Source organism: Etheostoma spectabile, chromosome 3 (genome assembly GCF_008692095.1).
Source record: "Etheostoma spectabile isolate EspeVRDwgs_2016 chromosome 3, UIUC_Espe_1.0, whole genome shotgun sequence".
Taxonomy (NCBI): domain Eukaryota; kingdom Metazoa; phylum Chordata; class Actinopteri; order Perciformes; family Percidae; genus Etheostoma; species Etheostoma spectabile.
This window is the reverse complement of record NC_045735.1, coordinates 7264097-7288231: the sequence shown is the minus strand read 5'-3', so window position 1 is coordinate 7288231 and position 24135 is coordinate 7264097. Positions and strand designations below refer to the sequence as shown.

General features: G+C 40.6%; 1 protein-coding gene across 4 annotated transcripts in view; it reads right to left on the bottom strand.

The window, feature by feature from the left end:
- numbl (NUMB like endocytic adaptor protein) overlaps nt 1-24135 on the bottom strand; it is a 54575-nt gene that overhangs the window by 11207 nt on the left and 19233 nt on the right. Inside the window, exons 1-4 of one of the 4 annotated variants that reach the window (XM_032503810.1) lie at nt 17893-18141; nt 5340-5490; nt 3295-3369; nt 1515-1589 (exon numbers count right to left, since the gene is read on the bottom strand). In XM_032503810.1, the coding sequence (XP_032359701.1) occupies nt 1515-1589; nt 3295-3369; nt 5340-5490; nt 17893-17933 (342 nt within the window). In that variant the 5' untranslated portion in view covers nt 17934-18141. Of the gene's footprint in view, nt 1-1514; nt 1590-3294; nt 3370-5339; nt 5491-6581; nt 6798-17892; nt 18142-24135 lie in introns of those variants that run through there. The other 3 variants (XM_032503797.1, XM_032503804.1, XM_032503817.1) reach the window with 3 other exon arrangements.

The following is a 24135-nucleotide window of genomic DNA, read 5'->3' as shown; positions in this document are numbered from 1 at the left end:
GTCTGTCTGTCTGTCTGTCTGTCTGTCTGTCTGTTCTTTGGTGCTGGGCAAGGAGTGTACATTGGGTTTATCAGAGAAAACAACAGGGTGCTGGACACACTGCTGATGAGAGCAGGGAGAATAATTCGAAAACAGTAAAGTTGCTGACCGTAAAAACAAAGCAATGACTTAAAAGGTGTTAAAGCGCTCCGTAGAGATGAGCAGAACTGTAGTATTGTACAAATATATGGTTTCATTTTAAGAAAGGCTAACTCATTCTCTAAAACAGCTGAGCGCTGTAGTTTGGTAGCAAACATTCCTCAACCAGAAAGAAATAATGCATTATTTGGGGATTATTTTTAGAGATTAATACTGTTTTGGCACACTGCTATAAGTATTTCAGGCACCAGGGATGACTCAAAAAAAACAACAGTGGCCATGTTCATCATGTTCATCAATAATGGAACATGTCACCCTGTGTTTTAATTCATTGTTGCTTTGGAGATTTGTTGATAATAATACAAACATAACATATTGCCAGCCTTCTCCTTTAATATGCTTAGATGAGACACATCACTGAAGGTAAGGAAGGAGGGAGATCAAAGTGGGAGCAGTGGGAGAGGTGAGGCCATGTGTGCATCCTGTAACGTATAGTTAAGTTTCACAGTATAAAAAGGAAAACGAGAGAAAGAAGCTGCACCATTGCACTCACTCTCTCCTCTATACTCTGCTGCTCTTTTTTATATTCTGCTCGGCTTTTAATAGAGCCACAGCAAGCTGCACTCACTCTGTAGGAGGCCTCCCTGGCCGCCAGACACTCCTAAAGTGCATGTGTGTGTGTCTGAGCTTTCTTGATTTTCACTCTCCCACTAAGCACCTTCAGCAAGAAACCATGAGTCACATATGTCATGTTTGAAACTGCAAACACACACACACACACACACACACACACACACACACACACACACACACACAGCCTGGGAGCATCAAGACTGTAGATGCATGGTCTAACCTCTTGATGTCAGCCTTAAGGTGGTGTCATCAAATAGGACAAAAAGAGACTTTTGTTGGCGGTCTAAGGATGGAAAATGGTCTATGTCTTGACTGAATATGAGAATATGAAGGAAAGGAGATACTGCTGCAAAGACAGATGGACAGTGGTTTTGCTATCTTGTTGTTGGCAGAGACAAAGAATGAAGGCGTAGATTGAACACCTGTGTGGTGTGTATGTTGAAGCATTTATAAAGGTCATGTGCAGCTGCTGTCTCACACATACATACTATATACAGTACATTCACTGATGGTGGGAAAGTGACTGTAAGACACACACCTCCCCTCTTTGTCATTGTTGCCACATGACCGGAGAGGTAGATAGAAAGGGAAGACAGAGGGGATGATGGAACAAGGAGAAGGATGCCACACACACACCACACACACACACACACACACACACACAAACACACGCACACACACACACACACAAACAAACACACACAAATAATGTTTGTTATTATTGTAAATATAAGTTTGTTTACCTTAGTTTTGTCATCCACCACCCTGAGTCCATCTGCTGAAACCCACAATACTGCCTTGACTGTCTTTTTCCCACTCTGGAAAGACAGAAACGTAGCAGGAGAGTAAATCATGAAGAACACAAGAGGCAAGTGACCAAGTTGCATAGCAAATGTATATCAATCATTTGCCTATTTCACCAAATGTTCCTTCATTCTTGCAGAAGTGCGATAAACAAGCTACAAGCCCCTTTTACTACTACTCAGAGTTATGCAAAGTGATCATTACATACTTTGGAGCAGATGATGTAGTTGTGGGTTAACAGTGGAGAGGTAGGCAGTGGCTAAAATTGTGCCACCTGGCATGAAGAATCATTTCTGCAGAGGAGGGCACCAAGCAGAGCTAATAACACACTCAGCAGGGGCCGGGCTAAAAATATTGGATAAAAAAGCGATGACATGTGAGTGCGGAACTTGTGTGTGTTTGGTGTGTGTGTGTGTGTGTTGTGTTGTGTGTGTGTGTGGTTGTGTGGGTGTGGTGTGTGTGGTGTGTTGTGTAGGTAGTATATTGAACTGCAGGCACTGCGGAACTGGCTTTGAAACCCACAGCGAAGCGACAAGGATCCTCAATTTTTGCATTATCCCATTGAGAGGAAGACAGTGGGAGTCAGAACAGATGTAAAGAAACTGAAAGTGATGAAGGGAAAATAGTGGAGAAGAAGAGGAAAGCTAAATTAGGAGGTGGAGGGGAATCAAAAGAAAGAGATAACTTTGCTAAAAAGTTTTCAGTGTGAACTGCTGCAGAGAGACGAGAACTGCGCAAAAAAGAAATGCTGATGGAAAAGAAAATAGAGTTGATCCAGCGGGGAGAATCAAAAGAGAAAAACACAGGAAAGGAAGCGGTGGTGAGAGGAGAAAGAGACAAATGAATGAAACATTTCTCCTGGCTGTGATTCAGTAAACTGAGATTTTTTCTGACAAAGTGGTGTCTTTTGTTAGATAAAGTTACTTTGGGGAATCAGGTTTTGAATGAGTGTACACTACATGTGGAAAATATGGTGCTCTGCAATTTTGTTTGGCAACTTGATTTTTTATATGAAAGTCAAGTTTAATTCCAGTTTTATCAAAAAAGCAAAAGCAGAATTTACACATGTGAAGACTGTGAAGAAAGTGATACAGACTCATGTATTCTTCACTGCCAAGTGTGTGTGGCCGTCTGACACTGTGTCACTCTATTCACACGCTTCCTGTACAAATCCAGCTTCACAGGGAGGCAAACTGTGTGTGTGTGTGTGTGTGTGTGTGTTGTGTGTGTGTGTGTGTGTGGTGTGTGTGTGTGTGTATGTATGTGTGTTGTGTGTGTGTGTGTGGTGTGTGTGTGTGTGTGTGTGTGTGTGTATTTAGATGTTTGTGTTCCCATGTGACAAGATCTGGGATCAGACAGATATGGATAAACCCACGATGAGGGCAATGAGGGATGAAAGGGCAAAGAGAAAATAACAAGAGGGAAGGTCACTGCAGACAGCATTGAACCTGTGTGTGTGTGTATGTGTGTGTGTGTGTATGTGTGTGTGTGTGTGTGTGTGTGTGTGTGTGTGTGTGAGAGAGTGTGTGTGCGCACGCTCCTTTGGTCAATACTTTAGTGCACGAGCTTTGTGCAACTGGGTCTGTAATGAGCTCCTCTAGTTCTGCAGCACTAACGCAGACACACTCTCACACACATGCCTCGTGTGTGTGTGTGTGTGAGTGTGTGTGTGTGTGTGTGTATGTGTGTGGTGTGTGTCTTTGTTAGTGTGATACTTACAATTTTTAGCTTCTTCACTGCATCCTCGCATACGTGCATTCCTCTCGACTCCTCCACCTCGACCAACCCCAGGTACTGCAGATAAAACAGAGCAGAAATGTTAACACACAAAAGAAACAAACAGATGCTGATTCTTTCTGACTGAGATGAATTGAAAAGAAAGAAACCAAAAAAGAAAAAAAGAAAAAAAAGTCAACTTTTCTTTCAGCATGGATTGAGCACAAGAACACTGTTTTCCTTCCTCTGGTACAATTCAACAGCTCTTAAAGGGCCATTAATAGTGCATGACTTGTGAATACATTTGGAGTGAAAACGGAGAGAAGGCAGAGATTTAAGAAAGAAAAGATGAACAGGGGAACGAGGAGGAAAGAACAGCTACAAAAAAAAGAGACAGTGATTTTTTAGTGCTACCATCCCTCGTTTGAAAAGCTCCAAGCTCCACTTCTATGAAGGTAAATATGATGCAAAATGTGAGAGCGCGTGGATGTGACGTGAGAACATGGCAGTCCATCTGCGGCTGCAGGACCTGGAGCCCACAGCCAGTGTTTTAGTTTGACTGTTAAAAAGTGTTAAGATAATTAAAAGGTATTTTTTTTAGAAGCGGGCTGCCTGCTAGTTAGCTAATGCTAGCTTCCATGCAACATTAATAAGCCGGACAGAGTTGTCCCTCATCTGGCGATAGAACCCCTGCTGTCCCCCCCCCGTCCTGTTGGCTCAGAGCTCCACAGACTAAGTCCACATTTACAAATTAGTTTTGCCCCAATGTATAGCAAGAAGTGTTGCAAAAGTTGATGTGCGCAGACTCGCCACTGTGTGATGCAAGAGAGCAGATTGCAGCGACAGATTCAAGAGGTTGTAACACTGAGTTGTGGTTGTACTGGAAAAGTGACTGAAGTGGGGGGGGGGAATACGAGTACAGATTTCTTTTCCACAAGTTCTCAAAGCATTTCCTACAACGCATCTAAGCGCTCTCACATTTGCACCATATTTACCTTCACACACTTTGCAGCCCCTCTCATCCCTCACCATCAGGACCATTTTCCCTAAGTTTGCCACTCACACTGCTTCTTCGCTTCCTTTGTTATCTTTCTCTCTCTGACTTGCATTTTTCTTTTTCATTCGGTATGCAGCCCTTCTCTTATTCAGTTATATATATACATATATATATATATATATATATTGCTCTCTCATAACATATCTTACAATGTCTCTTCATCCTCTCCGTGTGCCCTTATCCTTCACTCTGTCATTTCCTGTGGTCTCCCTAATCTACAACCCCACCTCAATGTCATTACTCCCTCTATTTCATCCATCTCTTAACCTCATCCATCATTGTCTCTCCAGCCTTTCAACAAATCATTTTGACTCTTAGCAATAGGCATACAGCTAAACACTCAGACTGAAGCTGGTTATCAGTAAGAGAGGCCATCAATAATGTCCATTAGATGAACTGATTGCATATGAGGCATTCAAGGCACTTTAATTACCACATGGTTTTGATAAGGATAAAAAATGTATTGGACACAAGCAATTAAATAGCTTAAACACCCATGTTGCCAAAATGACATGCAACCAATACATGAGTGTCAATGGTCAATGTTGATACCAAACTCTGCCATGTTTGTTTGATACAGTCAATTTACAATATACAAGATCCATGTCAATTGCTGGTGTATTTACCTAAATTACCTTATCACCTTTGTAATAAGATGGACATTAAATCACTAAATACTTTTGCCTCATACCCAGCCCATTATAATCTCAAAAATCAAATGAGGTGTCTTTTAAAGACCATTTGAAAAATACGCTTATTTGCTCTCTTGCAGACAGTTAGATGAGAAGATTAATAACAATCGTATTTGTAAACTGAATATAAAGCTATGTCCAGCAGCCAATTGGCTTAGCTTAGCATAATGAGTCAGGCTAGCTGCTTCCCCTGTTTCCAGTTTTTATGCTAAGCTAAGATAATCACATCCTGGCACCAACAAGCAAATTTTCCCAAATGCCAAACATTGACTTGAACTGAACTAGCATTGGATACTCACCCGAACAGGGAAGTTACATTTGCCCTTACGTACAGCCTCCTCGTCAGCCTGCCACTGATGCGGTCTGCTGGCCTCTGGCACGTAGGTGGGCTTCTTCCTCCTCAGGCTCTGACGAAGCTTGTTCATCTCCGGGGTCACGTGCTCCCTGGTACTGTGGACAAAGGAAGGGACGTTGGTTTAGTTGCGTAGCACAGCCAGGAAGGCCACAGATTAGCTCTGCAATATGCTCATAATTTTAAAACATTGAAAATCCATGACATCCCTTTGACACACAAAAAAACCAACATCATTCATTTACACTCAATGTATCAGTATGGCTCATTAAAAACTAATTAAATGCCATACAAGTATAATTTAAAGAAATGCAGTTTGAGAGCTTTGAACAAAAACTGTAGTACTGTTTCATACAGGATTATGGGCAAAGTGGAATGGGTTTCATTGATTAGCTAAAACTCATTATGGTGTAATCATCCCTAACAAGGCAGTCAGTACATTAGCGTCATAAACAATTTCCACCACGATACTTCATTGATTCTCCATTCAGAAACAGTCTGTACAAATCACACAGGTAGAATGTTAACGGCAATGAACACAAACCATAGGGTGGGCTTTCATCTCCCCAAGAAACAACAAGAACACTGAGAGAATGCTGATCACCACACACACACACACACACACACACACACACACACAAATACACACTCCTGTACTTCTCTGGGCACACACAATCCTCCCTGCACTGCTTAATTAGACCATTCAGCCCGCTGGCCTGTTTAGCGATGCTAATTTCCCAGCACAATGAAATATGACGCCATCAAAACATGACCTGCTTAAAAATGATAATTACTGTTTTCATTCCTCCACAGTCACATCCCCCCTCAACAGAAGATCTGGAGAAAATAAGAACATTTCTCCTGCCGTACGTCCTCTGTCTTTTTCAAGACTGAATTAACTGCAACTGTAAAGTTGTTTGTGGGAAATTTGACTTTAGTGTCCCTCTTCCTCCTGTTTATCCTAAAATCACTTCCAGCCCACTCTCTTTTGTGTCTCTCTACATGTTCTTTACTTTGAGGGCACTTTTCTGGTCTGAGACACACCAGTTAGCTTCAATTCCTTTTGCAAAATTCTTGCGCATACAGCAAAATCAAGATTTTTTTTAAAATCTTTGTCCCTTTCTGCTTTCATTCCTCCATATCTCTTTGGTTAATCTGAATAAAGAGCATATTTGCATTGTTTTCTTACCCTCTGGTTGTCCCATGAGTCGGCATCTTGGCTATAGCAGGTCGTGAAAGCGCACAAATACACTGAAGATATGTAATGTCCATGTGTAAGCAGTGATCTGTATACTAAAGGGAAGAAATTGTCTCTCTGCTCTGCTATACACACAGGGTTTACAAGCAAATATATATATGTACACACACACACACACACACACACAGACACACACACACACACACACACACACACACACACACACACACATCACTTCTCATAATCACTGCTATGATACTGGTAATAGGTGTCAAAGACAGGCGTGCAGGAAGAGTGTATTCCCGTGCATGTCACACACACACTCAGGCGTGTGAGTAATGCAGAGTATTAAAATGAAACAGCTTGAGTGGCTTTGCTCATTTCTGGCATGTGAGGCATGCGTCCTCTGCCAAGTGCACACACAAAAACACACACAAGCCCCACTGCAGCTCGACGTGCACACGTTGAGGCTTGTGCCAGTCATTTCTGGGAAAAGTGCCAACTGACTGGCACCTGGCTGGCAGAAGGTGTGAACGTGTGTTTGTGTGTCTGAAGGGGTAAAAGCTAGCGGGTATACCCCGCAAGGGATGTAGAGATAGGGGGGAGGGGCGGACTTACAGTATTTGGGACAGGGTGTGGGAAAGGAGGTGCTGGTTAGGGAATACAGCATGCCCTGTAACTGCCCTCATATGGTTTGGGACGGCAGTAGAGGAGAAGGAGGGGGAGGAAGAGGAGTAAGCAAATAGGATTCTGATGCCAAGCCACAGGGCAAAGACACAGAAATGAAATGATGTGATCTGAGGGTACTGGCACAAGTGAAAATTGACTGGAAGAAGTGAAGGATTGATTGAGGAATGGGGTGAGAAAAACAGTGCTGCAACACATGCAATTTTACAGCAAATTATACACTAAAAAACAGAAACATCTCCTGACACAGATGATATAGATATAGTCTAATAACATTTATCCTGCACATTTTCACATTGAATTCATCACCAACACCAACCACTCCAGCAACTCAACACACAGGTATGTATTTAATCATTATAAAGAGGATTAAAAATTCCACTTCACCTCAAACTATGGATTTGAAGCGTGATGATTACTTGCCCTCAATAACCCCATGTAACACAGCCTATATTGTCTTGTCTTTATTGTTCATGGTTTCTGTTCATGGTGTCCTTTAAAAAAGCAATAACCTCAACTTTATTGTAAAGGCGTTTATGCTAATGTTCCCTCATAATTATTACCATATATTAAACTTAAACAGTTATGCTAATCAGAATTTTTCCAAGTTTTCAAAGATTCTAAAATATATTAGTCTCTTTAATCAACTTTAATGGGAAAATCTAGCATTAAGAGGGTGAGCAGAATAATGGATTATCAAACATCTGGCAAAATATGTGGGATGAGATTTAATATAAACTCTGTGTTTTAAGGTGCAATTTGAAAATATAGGAAATACGCTTAAATGAGATTTCCCATAAAATATCATGTTGTTCTTACACTTTTTTTTGTACTTTTTAAATGTTTTTGTAAAGATTAAAAAAAAAGTAACATGTCAATTAGTGAGCATTAGTGTCTGCTGGACAGAGCCAGGCAAGCTGTTTCCCTCTTGGTTTTTTTGTCTTTATGCTAAGCTAAGCTAACCTGCTGCTGGTCATAGCTTCATATTTACTAGCCAGATAGAAGAGTGGTATCAAACTACTCATTTAACTCCACTAGAGGGCAAATAAGTGTATTTCCCAAAATGTCAAACTATTGTTTAAAAGATGAAAGATAATTACAGATATATTCACATGACAATGGGGTGGATAGCTGTGGAAAGTGTGTCTTTCATTTGCACAGACGACATTAAGTCCCTATCCTCGCAGATGGACATAGGAATATGACCTATAGGCCAGACTGCAGTGAAAACAAGTTGATAGCTCTTCTCTTTCTGAGAAGCACATTGTGAAATGAACCGGAATCTGGTAGTAAACACTCTTAAATGGAGACACATTGGGTGGAGACATTACCCAGCATGCAATGGGTAAAGGCCTTGCATAGCTGTGACCTCACCCCGCAAAACAAGAACCATGTGAAAGTAAAAAATAAATTAAAAAAAAGGCAAGAGACAAAATGAGGGGGTGGTCTAGCAAGCAGGCGAGGATAGAAAACATCAAAATAAATCTATAAATCAACGGAACAAATTAAGTTCCGCTATCATCATAAACCCACGCAAAATTCATAAGCACTTCAGTGCAGACTACACAAACTGGAGGCCTAGTGCCAAAAAACACATAGTTGTTTCCCATCCAGTGTTTGAGTTAGCAGACATCTGGAATGTATTGTTGCTGAGGAGATGGCAGGAGAGACTATTTACAATCGTATGATGTTATGTCATAGACTTTTAAGTCTATTCACTCCAGTTGACCTCTCTTCATCACCACTTTCTTTCCCCTATTCTTCTTCTTCAGTGGTGTTTATATCCAGATCTCCCTTTTTGCTCTGATGTTGTCCAAAAGATAAATTCTACAATGGATCCTGAAGCTAAATGTCTGCCGTTTTGGCGATGTGAATGTGAGGAAATGGGTTTCACAGGGATGGATTTAGCGAGAAAAGTTCGCCTACGCGGACAGACAAATAAACTGAGGGGAAAATATTTCAACATTTTGTTCTAGCTTGTTAAGCTGGTATTTTAACTATAAGTAGGTTGGGGAAATTGTCATTAGCAATGTGTGTGTGTTCTAATATCAGCAATATCAGTTAATTACATTGTATTTAAAGTGTTAGAAAGTTAATATTAATGTCATTCTGCATTTGTACATGTGTGTAACCTCTGTATTCCCTCCACATAATCTATGTGAAGACTGCATGAATTCTTGTGTGTCCAGCTGTGTTTTGTGCTTGCCAGATGTGAGTCTAATATCACTGTACACGGACACATACACACACAGTGTTCCTCCCTGATCCAGATGTTCTGTGTTCAACAGCGGTTGGATTTTGGCAAAACGGGACACACTCCTCCTTCACACTTCTTCTCAACCAGATGTTCGCAAGGCACACCTTGTACAATGAGGGAAATGGAGGAGGAGTCACATAATGTTGCCACACACACACACACACACACACACACACAGTAATGTGAGATGGCAATGACTCAGTGTGTGTGTATGTGTGTGTGTGTGCGCGCACAGGGGATTGTCTTTGCTTAGTCATTGAACTGACCACTTTATATGGACCTGATGTATCTCTCTGTTTCCTTCTTTCTGTTCAGTTGAATAAGTTGGGACTTATTGGCTGAACAGCTGAGAAGCTGGTGTGTTGAGCCAAAGCATCCAGTGTAGTAAATTTATATTAGTAGTAAAAATCCTTTAATACAACCATCTGACAAGCATAAACACATTAATGAGCAAACCTAGTGATTTATTTCTTATTTTGAGTAGATTTTACCTCAGACAGAAGCCACAGAAATATGGTGACATTGCTGACACACACTGACTTAATGCCTACTTTCTCCACACAACAATCAGATAGCAGTTCTTCTTTCTGTAACACAGATCACCATCAAAAATAAGACTGCTCGACAGAAACCTGAGAAACAATCAAACGTGACATATGACGCTACCACTTTCTTATAAAGCACCATTTATAAATGGTCACAAATGCTTTATGTAAGAGTTAATGCCCGACAAAGTGTCCAGCGGAGGACAGTGGCCTCCGCCACAGTCCTTTAATTCTGGACAACGGACACCACGATGGGCATTAACCCGCTTATGCCATGGTAAGTTGCCAAATAACATTTCTTAAGACCATTAATTTATGTTTTAATGTTTTACTATCAAAATCTAATGTTTTTTCAAACACTAAACTCTGTTTCCCTGGTAACACCGGAGGGTTTGACTAACACCTGGAACAATCATTCTTATCCCATAAGGTTGTTATGCAATGCAAACAGTGTTTACTGCTCTAGTAAATAGGATGGACCTTAGATACGACTTGCTATGCTTGGCAATGGGAGATATATCTAGTCAGCTCACATAGATTCAATAACATTATGTACGGTTGACAAACAGTAAATATACAGGAACTTGACAGTATGTTAACCAGGCTAGCTATCCAGCCATTGTCATCTGTTAAATTTAGCAACCTTTAAAGTTAAATTGAACCCAGAAAAGGTTACTGTGAGCCGAGTACCGGCCACTGTGAGGTGCTGGTCGTTTCACAGGCTGTTGTAGTTGAGTTTAGCAGACAAAAGGAGACTGTGAGTACAGGGTCCTGCAAGGTGACGGTCTTTTTAGGGGCCATTTCATTTTAGCAAGTTTAGCTGTCAAAATGTGACCGTCATGCGGAAACCACAGTTAAATTAAAGGTCCCATGGCATGAACATTTCACTTTATGAGGTTTTTCAACATTACTATGCATTCCCCCAGCCTGCCTATGGTCCCCCAGTGGCTAGAAATGGTGATAGGTGTAAACTGAGCCCTGGGTATCCTGACAGTGAGAAAATGAAAGCTCAGATGGGCCGATCTCCTGTTACCTTCCCTTTCTCTTCTTTGCCCGCCCAGAGAATTTGACCCACCCATGAGAAAGAAAGAGAGACAACATGGCTTTCAAACGAGCAAAGTGGCAGTTGGTCAAGGCCACACCCCCAGCTTCCACCTTGCCCCACCCTCGCTCCCCCTCAATAGCTACAGACACAGAAATGGCACATACTAAGTAGGGTTTCATATTTTTCCCGAAAATTAGATGAATAAGGTCCCAGGAAAAGACGACCCATTCCCGGAAATCCCGGGAAATAGCTGTTTTAATTTATTTATTTATTTTGCCCTAGTATTGTATCAATATCATTCAAATATACGTTCCTAAATCCCAAACTGATATTTTTTTATTTTATTTATATTATTATTTGGGCAAAAGAACAGTTTATGTCCATCATCAACACAGTGTGCAATGATCAATTCTGTTGCGTGATCAAGTGAGCTGCGTCTGTGACATCTGCTGCAGCATAATTATGAAATGCCAGGGGGATTGTCTGTGACTTGTCTTCTGAAAATCTAGGCAACCCATATAAAAGCAATATTTTAAAGAATTCCATTACAAACTAAGGAAATGTGCTAATTTAAACCATTCAATTAAACAAATCCATTCTGACAACAATAGACACGCACTACTTGCATTTTTTTTACTTCATTTTATTTCCCGTTTCCAATCATAAGCTTTCCTGGGAATAGGGAAATTGTCTTGATCAGATTTCCCGGGAATCCCGTTTCCTTGGATTAAACCCTATTCCTAAGGAAAGCTCATTGTGGGACTGGCTCCAGTGGCTGTAATTCTGCACCAAGGCAGAATTTTGGGAAACAGCCTTCAGATACAGTATTAGGGGACCAATGAGGTCTATATAAAAGCATTGAAAGAGCACCATGTCATGGGACCAACTAGTTAAGAGAAAAGATTGTGATTTGGATTAAAACCCAATCCCCTTTAGTAGTACTTCACAAACATGTTCATGGGTGAAAGTCTTGTGTTTTACTCCGCTCTGCCGCTTAAAAGCCCTGCTGGTGTATCTGACCCATTCTTCCAACCCGACCTCCTCCCAATGTGGACCTGAGCGCTCTTATTCAGCAGCAGTCAATGTGGTGCATACAGCAATAAATATGTGAAATACATACAAGTTACAGGGCATAGTTTAATAGCTATATGGGCACTTTAGTTTTTGAAGGTGGACTGTAGGCTGTGTTGAGGCATTTAACTAGTTCAGGCTTTATATTTAATGTGATGTGTGTTTCCCGGGCTCAGTTAGCATCAGTACTCTGTGGCTCTACGGTTTGAGGGGGCTTCAGGATGAGTATTTGGTTTTGTTAGTTTTCCAGAATTAGTTTTAAATGTTTCACTGTTTATTTTCATTCATCAGTTGTTCAAAGTTGTTCAAACGTTTTCTTCCCTTTTCAGCTATATCAACTTAGTGATTGTCTTATATACTCCATCTCTTTTTAGCATCTTTGTAGACAACAAAAGCATGCACTCAAATAAACTCACACACATACACACACTTAGCTTTGAATGTCAATTCAATGGGGACACATCTCTGGGCTAATAAGAGACAGACAATTTGCAAATTTCCGGTTAATAGAATAAAAATGAAAATTACTTTAGACACAGGATGCTGACAGGATGCACACACACAGACAACTGACCCAGTTTCTGGGCCCCGCAGACTTCAGCTGACACTGAGTGACCCGAATAGGGACACAGACTCTGACTATCATCCAAAACTCTTTCTTCCTCTCTCTCTCTCTCTCTCTCTCTCTCTCACACACACACACACATACAATTGCGCGCAGAGCGCACGACAGATTGGTCTGTGTTCATGATTAAAAAATAAAGGGGTGTGACGTAGCAGACATAGCCTAAACCAGGGCACATGTGTTTAGTCTGAAGCTTGACTATGGACACGGTGGCCGTATTCATTGCAGTGGTTTGTAAGACTGTGTATGAAAGTGTGTACGGATGTGAGAGAGCGACAGACAGAAACAGAGAGCAAGTGTCATGCTCTTTTGAGGTGTTCTTTTCTGGCAAATAAGTCCATAAGGTGTGTATTCGACAGGCAGTCTGCAACACAACCACTGCTACATTCACAAATTTTCATATAACTCACCTGCATAATTAAATGTGGAATAATAACTTTGCTTTCTAACCAAAAAAAGGAGACTTGACTTGGATTTCATTGCTATAAGACTTGATTTATTTGAGACTTGCTAAGGACAAAAATGTCTGCAAGGCTACGGAAAGGTTTAAAATAAGACAGCTTTAATCAGCAATTGGAATTGTTGTAAGGTGGATTTTTCTCTTGCAAGCTTACTTTCTCCCCATGCTGGATGTTGCAAGTGTGCTAAGTTAGGTTAAAAGCATCCTGGACCAGTCTCTCTATAGAACACACAAAGATGAAATTAATATCAGTTTTCTTCTCTCACTTTCAATGATACATCATACAAGTAAGCTTCCCAAAATCAAATTTGGTAAAAAATCCAGAAACTTATTTAAATTCTCAAAAGTACAAAGAGTTGCCTCCTGCTATAAATAAGACATTATCCGACAGCCAGACAACCAAGTCAGACTGTTTACAGAACAGATGGCAAAATGAAATTTTCCACATCTGGAAAACAACACAATACCACCAATTATTCAATCACTACTCCATCATTAAGTAATTTCCACAGAAACAGAGGAAACATTGCAGCTGAAATAAAGTGATAAAAAGAGCAATCATTTCAGTCTGCATATGAAACATAAACACCCTTGGGTGCAGTATCTACAGCGAGAAAATATAAAGAAGCAGCAGCACATACAGATCAGTGGAGAGCTGCATACATTAAAGCATGTAGGCGGCTTACAGTATGAAGCATACTTTTCTGTAAGTGCGGAGGCAAACAGCTCTATTGCATCAGTAGTGATCCTTTCTGTAAAGATTAGGAGTGTGTGTCAGCGTGTACAGACTTATGTATAGTGACAGCTGAAGCAGCGCCAGGTGTTTAACCATCAGCCTGGCACCCACAAACAAACACAAACGCTATAAAAAGGGTCTGTGGAGTTCATATTTCTCTCTTACTCCGGTATTGGTCAATATTGTTCATAGCAGCACATTGTGATATGAAATGGTGGTATGTCCTAGTGAATGATGTTTTATACTGTAAAATTCATTATTTATTAAGTCAGTTCTGTTTGCTTCCAATTAGATTTCCCAGTGTGTGTAGGTTAATATTTTCTAAATGTGAAATAGAGAAACCAAAATATGTCTAGTAGAGTCTAACTATATTGCCATCTAGCAGCACACCTGCATTACTGTAAGAAACTTCATTTGTTTTGATTTACATGCTAGCAAATGGCACAGCCTTTTCACTTAACCTTCTGATCCAGGATCAGTTCTGTCACTTTGTTCTGAAATTAAAATTTGTCTGCAACAAGAGTCACAGATGGAGGAGAATTTCATACAGCATGTACATGACCATGGGCCATTCTACTTGAGAGTGCAGTTCATGTCTGTCTGTAGCCAGAAGGGAATGATAATATGAATCAACACTGCAATTACTGAACTAATTACAGGTCAGAAAAGTCTCCATAAAACCTTTTTCTTGGTGTGCTTAATCCTTGAAACAAGTTTGATCAAAACTGTCTTTTTATCCTCATATTTTACATTTAATTTAATTCAAAGTTTAGTCTCAAGTTGGTCTAAACGGAGCATTAAACCAACGAAACAGAAATGATACTTTAATTTCATTCTACATCACATTAAATTAAATTGTAATGCAAACAAAGAGAAATAGACAGACACGTCAAAGTCATTTACTCGAGCTTTAGACAAGATACTGTAGGTAAACTCTAAGGAAACTTGGAATTAAATCAGATGTCAATTAGATGAAGATGGAGAGATCCAGGAAGCAGCACAGATTTCCAGAGCTGATTCTTGTCATGGGTTGACTTAATGGAGATTTAGTGACACTCACATCGAACTCACTTTAAATCTGACACACAATATCATGCTCAAAGACACTAGCACACACGACAGCACTTTGCTTATTTTCCACACATACATGTATGTGTGCACTGCATGAATAGTACGTATACAATCCATGCAATGCACAAAACATGTTCTCGCTCTTCCTGCCTCACTCATTTAAGGCACTAATCAAATAATGGAACAGAGGATGTCAGTCTGGCAAAGCCGGGAGTCTCAGAAAACATCCTGCAATTAAAATTATCTGCTTCCCAGTCTTCTCTGCAAATAAGTTAAAGCTGGGAAACTGCAAGTGAGTTTGTGTTCTGGTGGACTCAAAACATCTACAGTGGGGCTCGAAAGTTTGGGCACCCCAGGTAAAAATTTGTATTAATGTGCATAAAGAAGCCAAGAAAAGATGGAAAAATCTCCAAAAGGCATCAAATGACAAATTAGATCAATCTTTCTTTGGGGTTGCATTGCAGCCAGTGGCACAGGGAACATTTCACAAGTAGAAGCAAAAATGGATTCAGTAAAATTTCAGCAAATTTTGGACGCTAACTTGATGCCATCTGTGAAAAAGCTACAAATGGATAATGATCCTAAACACACCTCAAAATCCACGGTGGATAACATCAAGAGGCGTAAACTGAAGGTTTTGCAATGGCCTTTACATTCTCCTGACCTCAACATAATTGAAAATCTATGGATAGACCTTAAGAGAGCAGTGCGTGACAGACAGCCCAGAAATCTCAAAGAACTAGAAGACTTTTGGAAGGAAGAATGGGCGAAGATACCTCAAACAAGAATTGAAAGACTCTTGGCTGGCTACAATAAGCGTTTACAAGCTGTGATACTAGCCAAAGGGGGCAGTACAAGGTATTAACTCTGCAGGGTGCCCAAACTTTTGCAGACGCCATTTTTTTGTTTTCTGTTATTTTGAAAGCGTAAATGATAGAAATAAAATCAAAATTTTTGTGACATATTATTCGAATGTCTGATCTATCATTTGATGCCTTTTGGAGATTTTTCCATCTTTTCTTAGCTTCGTTATGCACATTAAAACAAATTTTTAACTGGGGTGCCCAAATATTCGAGCCCCACTATATACACACATGCACTGTCACTTCAACATCAGGAGACACATAGCTCCCACACCTATAATCCCACTGCTCCAGGCTTATTGCAGAGCTGTGTCACTGCCCCTCCTGCACCCACCCAAGTTAACCCCGTCTACCCTTGGAACAACAGGCAAAGATGGACAAATCACGTTAACTCTCTGTGTGTGTGTGTGTGTGTGTGTGTGTGTGTGTGTGTGTGTGTGTGTGTGTGTGTGTGTGTGTGTGTGTGTGTGTGTGTGTGTGTGTGTGTGAGACCACATATGCAATCATAAGTATGGCATGTGTCTGAATCCATGTCAAAAGCATATCCATGTTTGCATGCATGCGTGTGTCTGTGATGGGAAAAGTGTGTGAAAGCGCATTTAAACAGAGTGCAGCCAGGCGTGAAGTGGAGCAGTCTGGTCGATATGCTCCAGTATCATATTGTCATGCTGTGTTCTCACTTTGTATTCCCTCTTATCAGAGTAGACCAGAGTCAAAGGCCATCGTATCATCTGTGCTACGTCTCTGATATGACAGCAGCATGGGGCACACTTTCACCCCGAGATTCAGAGATGACCAGGGACATTATAGAATGACTTGAGTTTAATCCAGGCAGGAGTAATTTCACAAAAATGCTTTAAAGCTCTATATTTGCCACTAGATGTCCCTTATTTAATATTCTACAATGTCAGGCGATAATTGAAACCAAGTAACACAATTGTCAGTCTATCTTCACCTTCCTCTGCTGACATTTTTATTTTCTTTAGAATCAATCAGCTTTTTCTGGGCTTTTTCCTCTGCCCCACTCTCTTCCCAGATTCTATTTTTCACCCTTCCCATCTCAAACTCAACTCTGACTTTCACACACCTCCTTTCATTTTTCCCTCCTGTTGAGTCTCTGTCTTGCAGTTCTACTTTTGTCCTCATTTTCCTCGTTATATTGGTCTCTGTTGTCGGCAGTGTTCTCACACTTTGCCTCTTTCTCTTTTTTGCACCTCACATGAGAGCTGTCCTTCTAAATTATCTAATCATGAGGGCAGAGAGAGTAAAAAGAGACAAAGTGTTGATTTGGCGAGGGCATTGAAGCAAACCAGTCCTTCCCTTCAGCAGGCTTGGGAACACAATTTTTTTTTGTTGTTAAAAAAAGTGTATAGCAGGTGTACACCCAGACATATATGGACAGACTCGTATACAAAAAACATGTGAAGGCACTAACGCTATGCAAGAAAAAAATGTTGGGTGTTCATATGTAGCAGGTTTAATCTCTTCCATATGGGCATGGGGGCTAATTCATCTGCTAATGCTATTGGCCTCTATGAGCCCTGTGGATACAAGCTGGACTAGACATATTATCAGTTTGGCAATGACTGAAAGTATCACCGTAACCACAGCAACAACAACTACAACAGATCACTATCATGAAAACCCCACATCTCCTGTTGACCTCTATAGAGCTTGTCGATTTCCGCCTTGTTGAAACAAGGTCAACGTGATGGACAGAAAAAGAAAGAAAAAATGCCCATGGTACTGACTGCTACGCTAAAAGTTGACCCAGTTTGAATCCAAAATACTCCCAGGTGCACAACCGCGCACATAAAACAAACATATGCATAGATACACATAATGCATACACAAAGTGCATGTGCATACGTATGTTGGATGTTACCTGCCAGTTCCTAAAACAAACACACAGCTCAAACCCCCTACTCTGTATTTGACTCACCTGAGTTCAATGGCCTCCCCCATCTCGCTACAAGATCTCATGTCACACAGGAACAACAGCAGATTAGAGGAGATGCAGAGATGCCAAACTGAGAGAAAGAACTCTCTCGAACTAGCGTTCACGGCAATAACAACAGCACAAGAGGAAGATGAGAGGAGGACGGAAGCGAGAGAGCATGTGATGATTTTGCGCTCAGAGTGAGGGACAGAGAGGAGAGGGGGGAGCGCAGAACGAGAAAGATAACCACACCTCTTCTTAAGGGATTAACTTTGAAAAAAGAGCTCTGACACACTCACAAAGACGCGCACATGCACCCAAACACCGTCAAACTGCCCTCAACCCAGCATTGAGGAGTGTCTGGTACACATACAAACAAATACTGCACACGCACGCATGTACGCTCACAGCTGCTCTAAAAATAAAGACAAATCAATGTTTGATGCACCAAATCCTGTGAGTGAGGAGATAAGGGAGTGGGAGGATTTAAAGAGAAAGTCAGAGAGAGAAAGAGAAAAGGAGAGAGCTGAGTGAGTGAGCGAGTCATGGCTGGTAACAGCACAGTTTTCTTTACTCTCCATCTGCTATGGCCGCACTGGTCAAGAGTGCACTAGGGGAGAGGGCAAGAACTGGGGCCGGAGTCTGGGGACAGGCAGTGGAGCTGGAACTGGGGAATAGGGCTAGGGCTGGAGGATGTGTTTAACGTGAGGAACTCAGCCTGGTAGCATGTTTCCACAGGGGCGTTATTGAACACAAGGGAGAGTGCTGCTTTCCAGTCCTGGATGCTAAAGGGCAGGCCAGAGAAATACAGCAGTTGGCGTTCCCAACAGATGATTAGGTAGTGCTTTCAAGCTGATGAAGCCTGTCAAACACACCCAATGAGCACCTGGCTGTAAGAGCGTTCCATGGTTCTGTTGGTTTCTTTTCCAGATTTCAAAGCTGGAAAACATTTTCAAACTTCATCTAAACATATCCAAGTAATCTGTGTCTAAAAACTGGTGAGAATTGGCTTTGCTGTTGCTTTACTGCAATTCATTTCAGAGCTAGAGTAACATTAAATCTAGTTTAATGGTTGTTCACAAAGGTTGGTAGTTTCAGGAGGTTTTGTGGGTCATTCTGCAAAGCCCAGATTTGCATACTGTTTAGGTCAACTCTTCTACTGTATACCAGATGTGGAGCAGTCAGAGTAATGCCTCTTGTACCATTACACGAATGCTTTGCACAGCCACTGTACAGTGAAATGGAAAATTTTACCCCAGGTAAAATATGTATGCATTTATTCCTAGTGTAACAAAAGGGTTTGATGCTTGAGTGAGAGTTGGATCCAAGCTAAATCAGGACATAGCTTTGCTATGCCTCAGGGAGGGGCAGGGTTGAGGTTGAGGGGTAGTGCAGGCATAGAACCAGGGACAAAGCTAGAGATAAAGCAAGGACTGGAATAAAGACGAAAGTCCTGTACTGGCAGACAACAGCACTGCATTCTCACAGAAGGGGTATCAATGCAGCAAAAACGCTCACCGCAACTCAATGCAACATCATCCAACAAGGTGGTTTTGCATAGAGTCTCAAAGCACTTGGCTAAGGTCTTTATTTAACACAAAAAACAACAGTTTGAAGCAAGAGGTATTTACATTATTAACATTTATTTTAACCATGACCTATTCTTGACTCTTTACTCTCATGGATTTATACCTCATAATTATTTTATCATCTCACTGGTACCTAAAGCAACAGGTTCTAGCAAGAGCAAGTTCTAGTTGAGAACTGAAACTAAAAGTAGGGTTAGGTTTAGGGCCACATGAGGTAACTGCTGATTGGGGCTTTTGGAAAGGAATGCACAACATTGCAGGAGCTCAAGCAAGAAGTGAGGACATTCAGAAGTCAAGGTGGAGAACTGAAACTGGTAATTGAGTTTAAAAAAGAGTGGTGAAGCTCTGTTTCTAATGGTGACCAGTTTAGGGATTAAGGGCCAAAGCAGTAGATATGAAGGAGAAACTGACCTTGGGACTCAAGGAGGGTTTTGCATGAAAATGTCATTCTTTGAAGAGATGGTGAGGTAAAACGGCTTGTTGGCAGTTTGGGGTTGGGCTGGGTGGGTTTATGAACAAATGAACCACACTTTAGACTATGCTCACACCTTGCACTAAAAAGTGTAATGGGTTATCTAACCACATGGGTACACAACTAATAAGAAGTGTAAATGCAGCTGGATGAGTATTAGAAGTTTGTAGCTAGAGCCAAGGCTGAGCCTGGAGATAGTATAACGCAGTGTAGTGTTAATGCTGTCTCTCTCTTTTCACACATTGCTAGGCTTTCATGATGCCATTTCATCCCCATAAGCTGTTTACTCTGCAACACCCAGAGCCAGAGATCAACACCAGATGAGATGGAGAGGGATCAAAACGTCCTTGTTGTCCTTGTGGGTATTTGTAGCTGACTGGCAGCATTCGACAGCATCTCTTTTTATGCTTATTGTCAGTTGTTTCTATTCCACAGTCTATTGACGGAGGTGACATGAAAGGTTGACAGGACTAACATCACTGTGATTCTGATTCTGATGTACTTAATTGTTCCCGTGAGGAAACCTGTCTAATTATTCATCGCAGGAGACCTAATTACAAAGAGCCATATGAATAAATAAGCACATAACATTCACAAGTGACACGGAATACTGTTACAGATTTATAAACATCAAATTGTATTAAGTAACATGGCATGTCAACAAAAAAGGCACTGTGTGGAGAAACAAGAAGTTAAAAAGACTGCAAGGACAAGAAAGGTATGTGATTTAGGTGCAAAGATAAAAACCCACACAAATGTCACTGGGGTAATAATGTTGGCAGTCTTATTGTTTTGTAGATCTGATGTCTGTAATTTCAGGCGATTATTTTGTGTATATTTTGTTCTGCTTGGGCAATTATGTCACTACAAAAATATGTTTAGTAAATAGTGCGACCACACCTGTCTCACAGTACAAGACACATCTCAAGCTAAAGGTAATACAAAGTCTGCTTATTAACATTAAGAGTGAAGTTAAGAACTTCACGTAATTTCCACCATTTATCCTGTATTCTACACGCATTTAATTGTCATTATTAACGTGTCCTCCTCTTTTCTTTTGCACTTCTCCGGGAGTGAAAAGCACAGGCCGAAAGAAGAGGAGGGTGAAAAAGAAAGAAATCTAAAAATAAGTAAAGAGACGGGAAGACAAAGCCACAGAAGAAGACAAAAGGGACAGAAATTTAAACTAATCAGAAGAAAATAAGATATTATCTGTATTGCTGTGCTGTACTGTGTGTGTCTGTGTGTGCAGGCATCTTCTTGTGCATGCATATTCATCTGTCTGAGTATTTATATCTGTGTACTCTACAGACACTAACATAAGCCTATTATAGCTGCTGTGTAGTTATGAAACATTAGGATCTCACCAACCAGGTGGTAGCAGACACACTTCCTGCTCACAATAAATAATCCCTCTGGCACATGTCTTGTTCTCAAGTGAGTGTCTGTCTGTCTGTCTGTCTGTCTGTCTGTCTGTCTGTCTGTCTGTCTGTCTGTCTGTCTGTCTGTCTGTCTGTCTGTCTGTCTGTCTGTGTGTGTGTGTGTGTGTGTGTGTGTGTGTGTGTGTGTCTGCAAACATGTTAAACCTGTGACTGTGGTTTTACAACCACCATGCCTCAGTGACTCCATAAAAGCCTGTTATTTAAACCAACACTGTCAGAATTTAAATGAGGCTGTTTCGATCTCTCTCACATACACACACATACAGAGAGAGAGAGAGAGAGAGAGAGAGAGAGAGAGAGAGAGAGAGAGAGAGAGAGAGAGAGAGAGAGAGAGAGAGAGAGAGAGAGAGAGAGAGAGAGAGAGAGAGAGAGACAACCACAAATATCATGATTACAAATACTCAATTATCTAGTTAGTTAGCAATCCTTAAGTGGCCAGCATAGTCTCAAGCATAGACTTAGTATAGACAAGCAATCTCCTAGCCTTCTTACTGCCCCCTATAGTTGAAAACGGTAAAGACTAAAATAAATGATGTGCCACTATGGCTATAGATAAAAATGAGTTGTAACTTGTAATCGGTAACCTATTACATTCCCAAAGTAACCTTCCCAACACTGTTCATTTTTCAAGGAAGTTTATTAAAATGAATTTGCCATAGAGTCGCTGTTGTTCTTATTTCATATACCATCATATACCAATATAGACAATTCTGACTTGACATTAGGCCAGTTTAAACTACCGTTTTTTCTTTCAACCTGGAACCCATTTCCCTATGTTTTGACTGTAAGTGACTGATAGGAAAAAAATTTTGGCAGTTACAGACCAGTCAGCAATGTAACCTATGGGGCAAATGTTCAACGTCAGTTTGGTCCACTAAAAGGGCTGTTTTTGTCCCTAAAAGGCTCAGATTGTTATTCTAAGTGTCTGACAACATTATGGAAAGGATCCTACAGAGATAGACCTTTTTAAAATCTCTTTTCAACCTTTCTGTTTAATCAGAAACAGCTCTAAGATCGCTAGCGCTAAACCCAACACACTCAATTTAAAAAAAAACTTTTAGCATGTATTGAGCCAACATATTTTCAAATGTAAATCTGTAAACTATGCATTTATTTCAACCAAAACTACAGTTGTGATGGTTGGAAAAATGGAAATACGCCCCAAAACGGCTTTATGTAGTTTTATTTTGTTTATATTGACTTTGAATGAAATGTATTTTACGATGCTAAAATTACTATTTATTTACAAGGAGTCAGGTGGGTCTAGCAAATTTAATTTTGTGGAGGTTTTTATGTTTAAAAAAAGGATTTTACTCTTTACTAGAAAGATTGACAATAGAAATCCTTTCCATAATGTTGTCAGACACTTACAATATTAATCTGAGCCTGTCAGTGGCAAAACAAGCACTTAACATAAACACAAGCTTGTTTTGCAGACTGCCAACTGCTGAAATCTTGCTTAATAAACTGGACCAATTGTCATCATCTTTGATATTGTCATCATCAGTCAAAATTATAGGGAAATAGGGTCCAGGATGAAAAAAAAAACAGTAAGTACCCTTTAAAGTGTGGAGAAAGTGGCATTAAAAGATCTCACACAATAAAATAAAATGTGAACTAAATCAAAGTAAAGTAAATTTACAGCATTGTATTTCTCTTTCGCGTCAGACAGTCTTGTTGTTTAGGCTCTCATGGACAAAACTCTAAACTGTATATAAAACTAATCTGTTTGTATAAGGTTCAATTTCCAGATAAGTCAATTTTTAAGTATTTTTGGAAACTAAAAAATGAATCCTCCTCAACGCAGCGGGCCTGGGTTCAACTCCAACCTGTGGACCTTTGCTGCATGTCGTTCGCCCTCTCTCACCCCTTTCACTTCTTCAGCTGTCCTGTTATTAAAGACCTAAAAAAAATGCCCAAACATTAATCTTGAAAAAAAAAAAATGCAATACAAAAATACAATAGAGGAGAACATAATCACGTTCACACGACCAAAAAACCAAAGCTGTTTTCTTGTTTTCTTTTCTGTGACTGAGCCAAGTGGAGGAAATTAAAAACTAACCACATTCTATGACACAACTTCCTTTAACATACCACATGCTTCCAGCATGTATCCAAAAGTGTCTTCTGCTAAACCAAACACAAGCTATCCAATCATCTGCTACTAAAAATCAGCCAAAACTCTCTTTCTTATCCAGTCACGCTCCATAAAACTGTACTCAGATGGACAGGTTGTCCAGTGGCCTAATCCACTGGCTTATATTGACAGACTGCTCATCGATTTCGGCCTCTGGTCAATACCACTCTATTTTTCTTCTTTCTTTCTCTCTCTCACCTCATCCATCTCTCCTCTCCTTGATGGCTCTGCATCATCATATGTCTCTGTTATCCCCGACTTATCTTTCTCTTCAGACTAACGCAAAGCCTGTAGTTACAGACAAAGCCTTATTGACCAACAAGATGATGAAGGAGGGTTTCTCTACATTTGTGTATGGGGCAAGTGTTTAGATTGCAGTATTAGATTGCAGCAGGTAGTTTTCAAACCATCCTAACTCATCAACACCTCTCTCACTCTACCCAATCAACATGGCATTCAAACTCGGTCATGCTACCGTAGACACCCAAATAGGCATGGACCACGTGAAAACCTTGCAGCAGCGGCTGCTGCATGGCAACCGAATCCCGTGGCAACCAATGGTACAGAGTTTTTTGGAGAGAGAGAGAGAGAGAGAGAGAGAGAGAG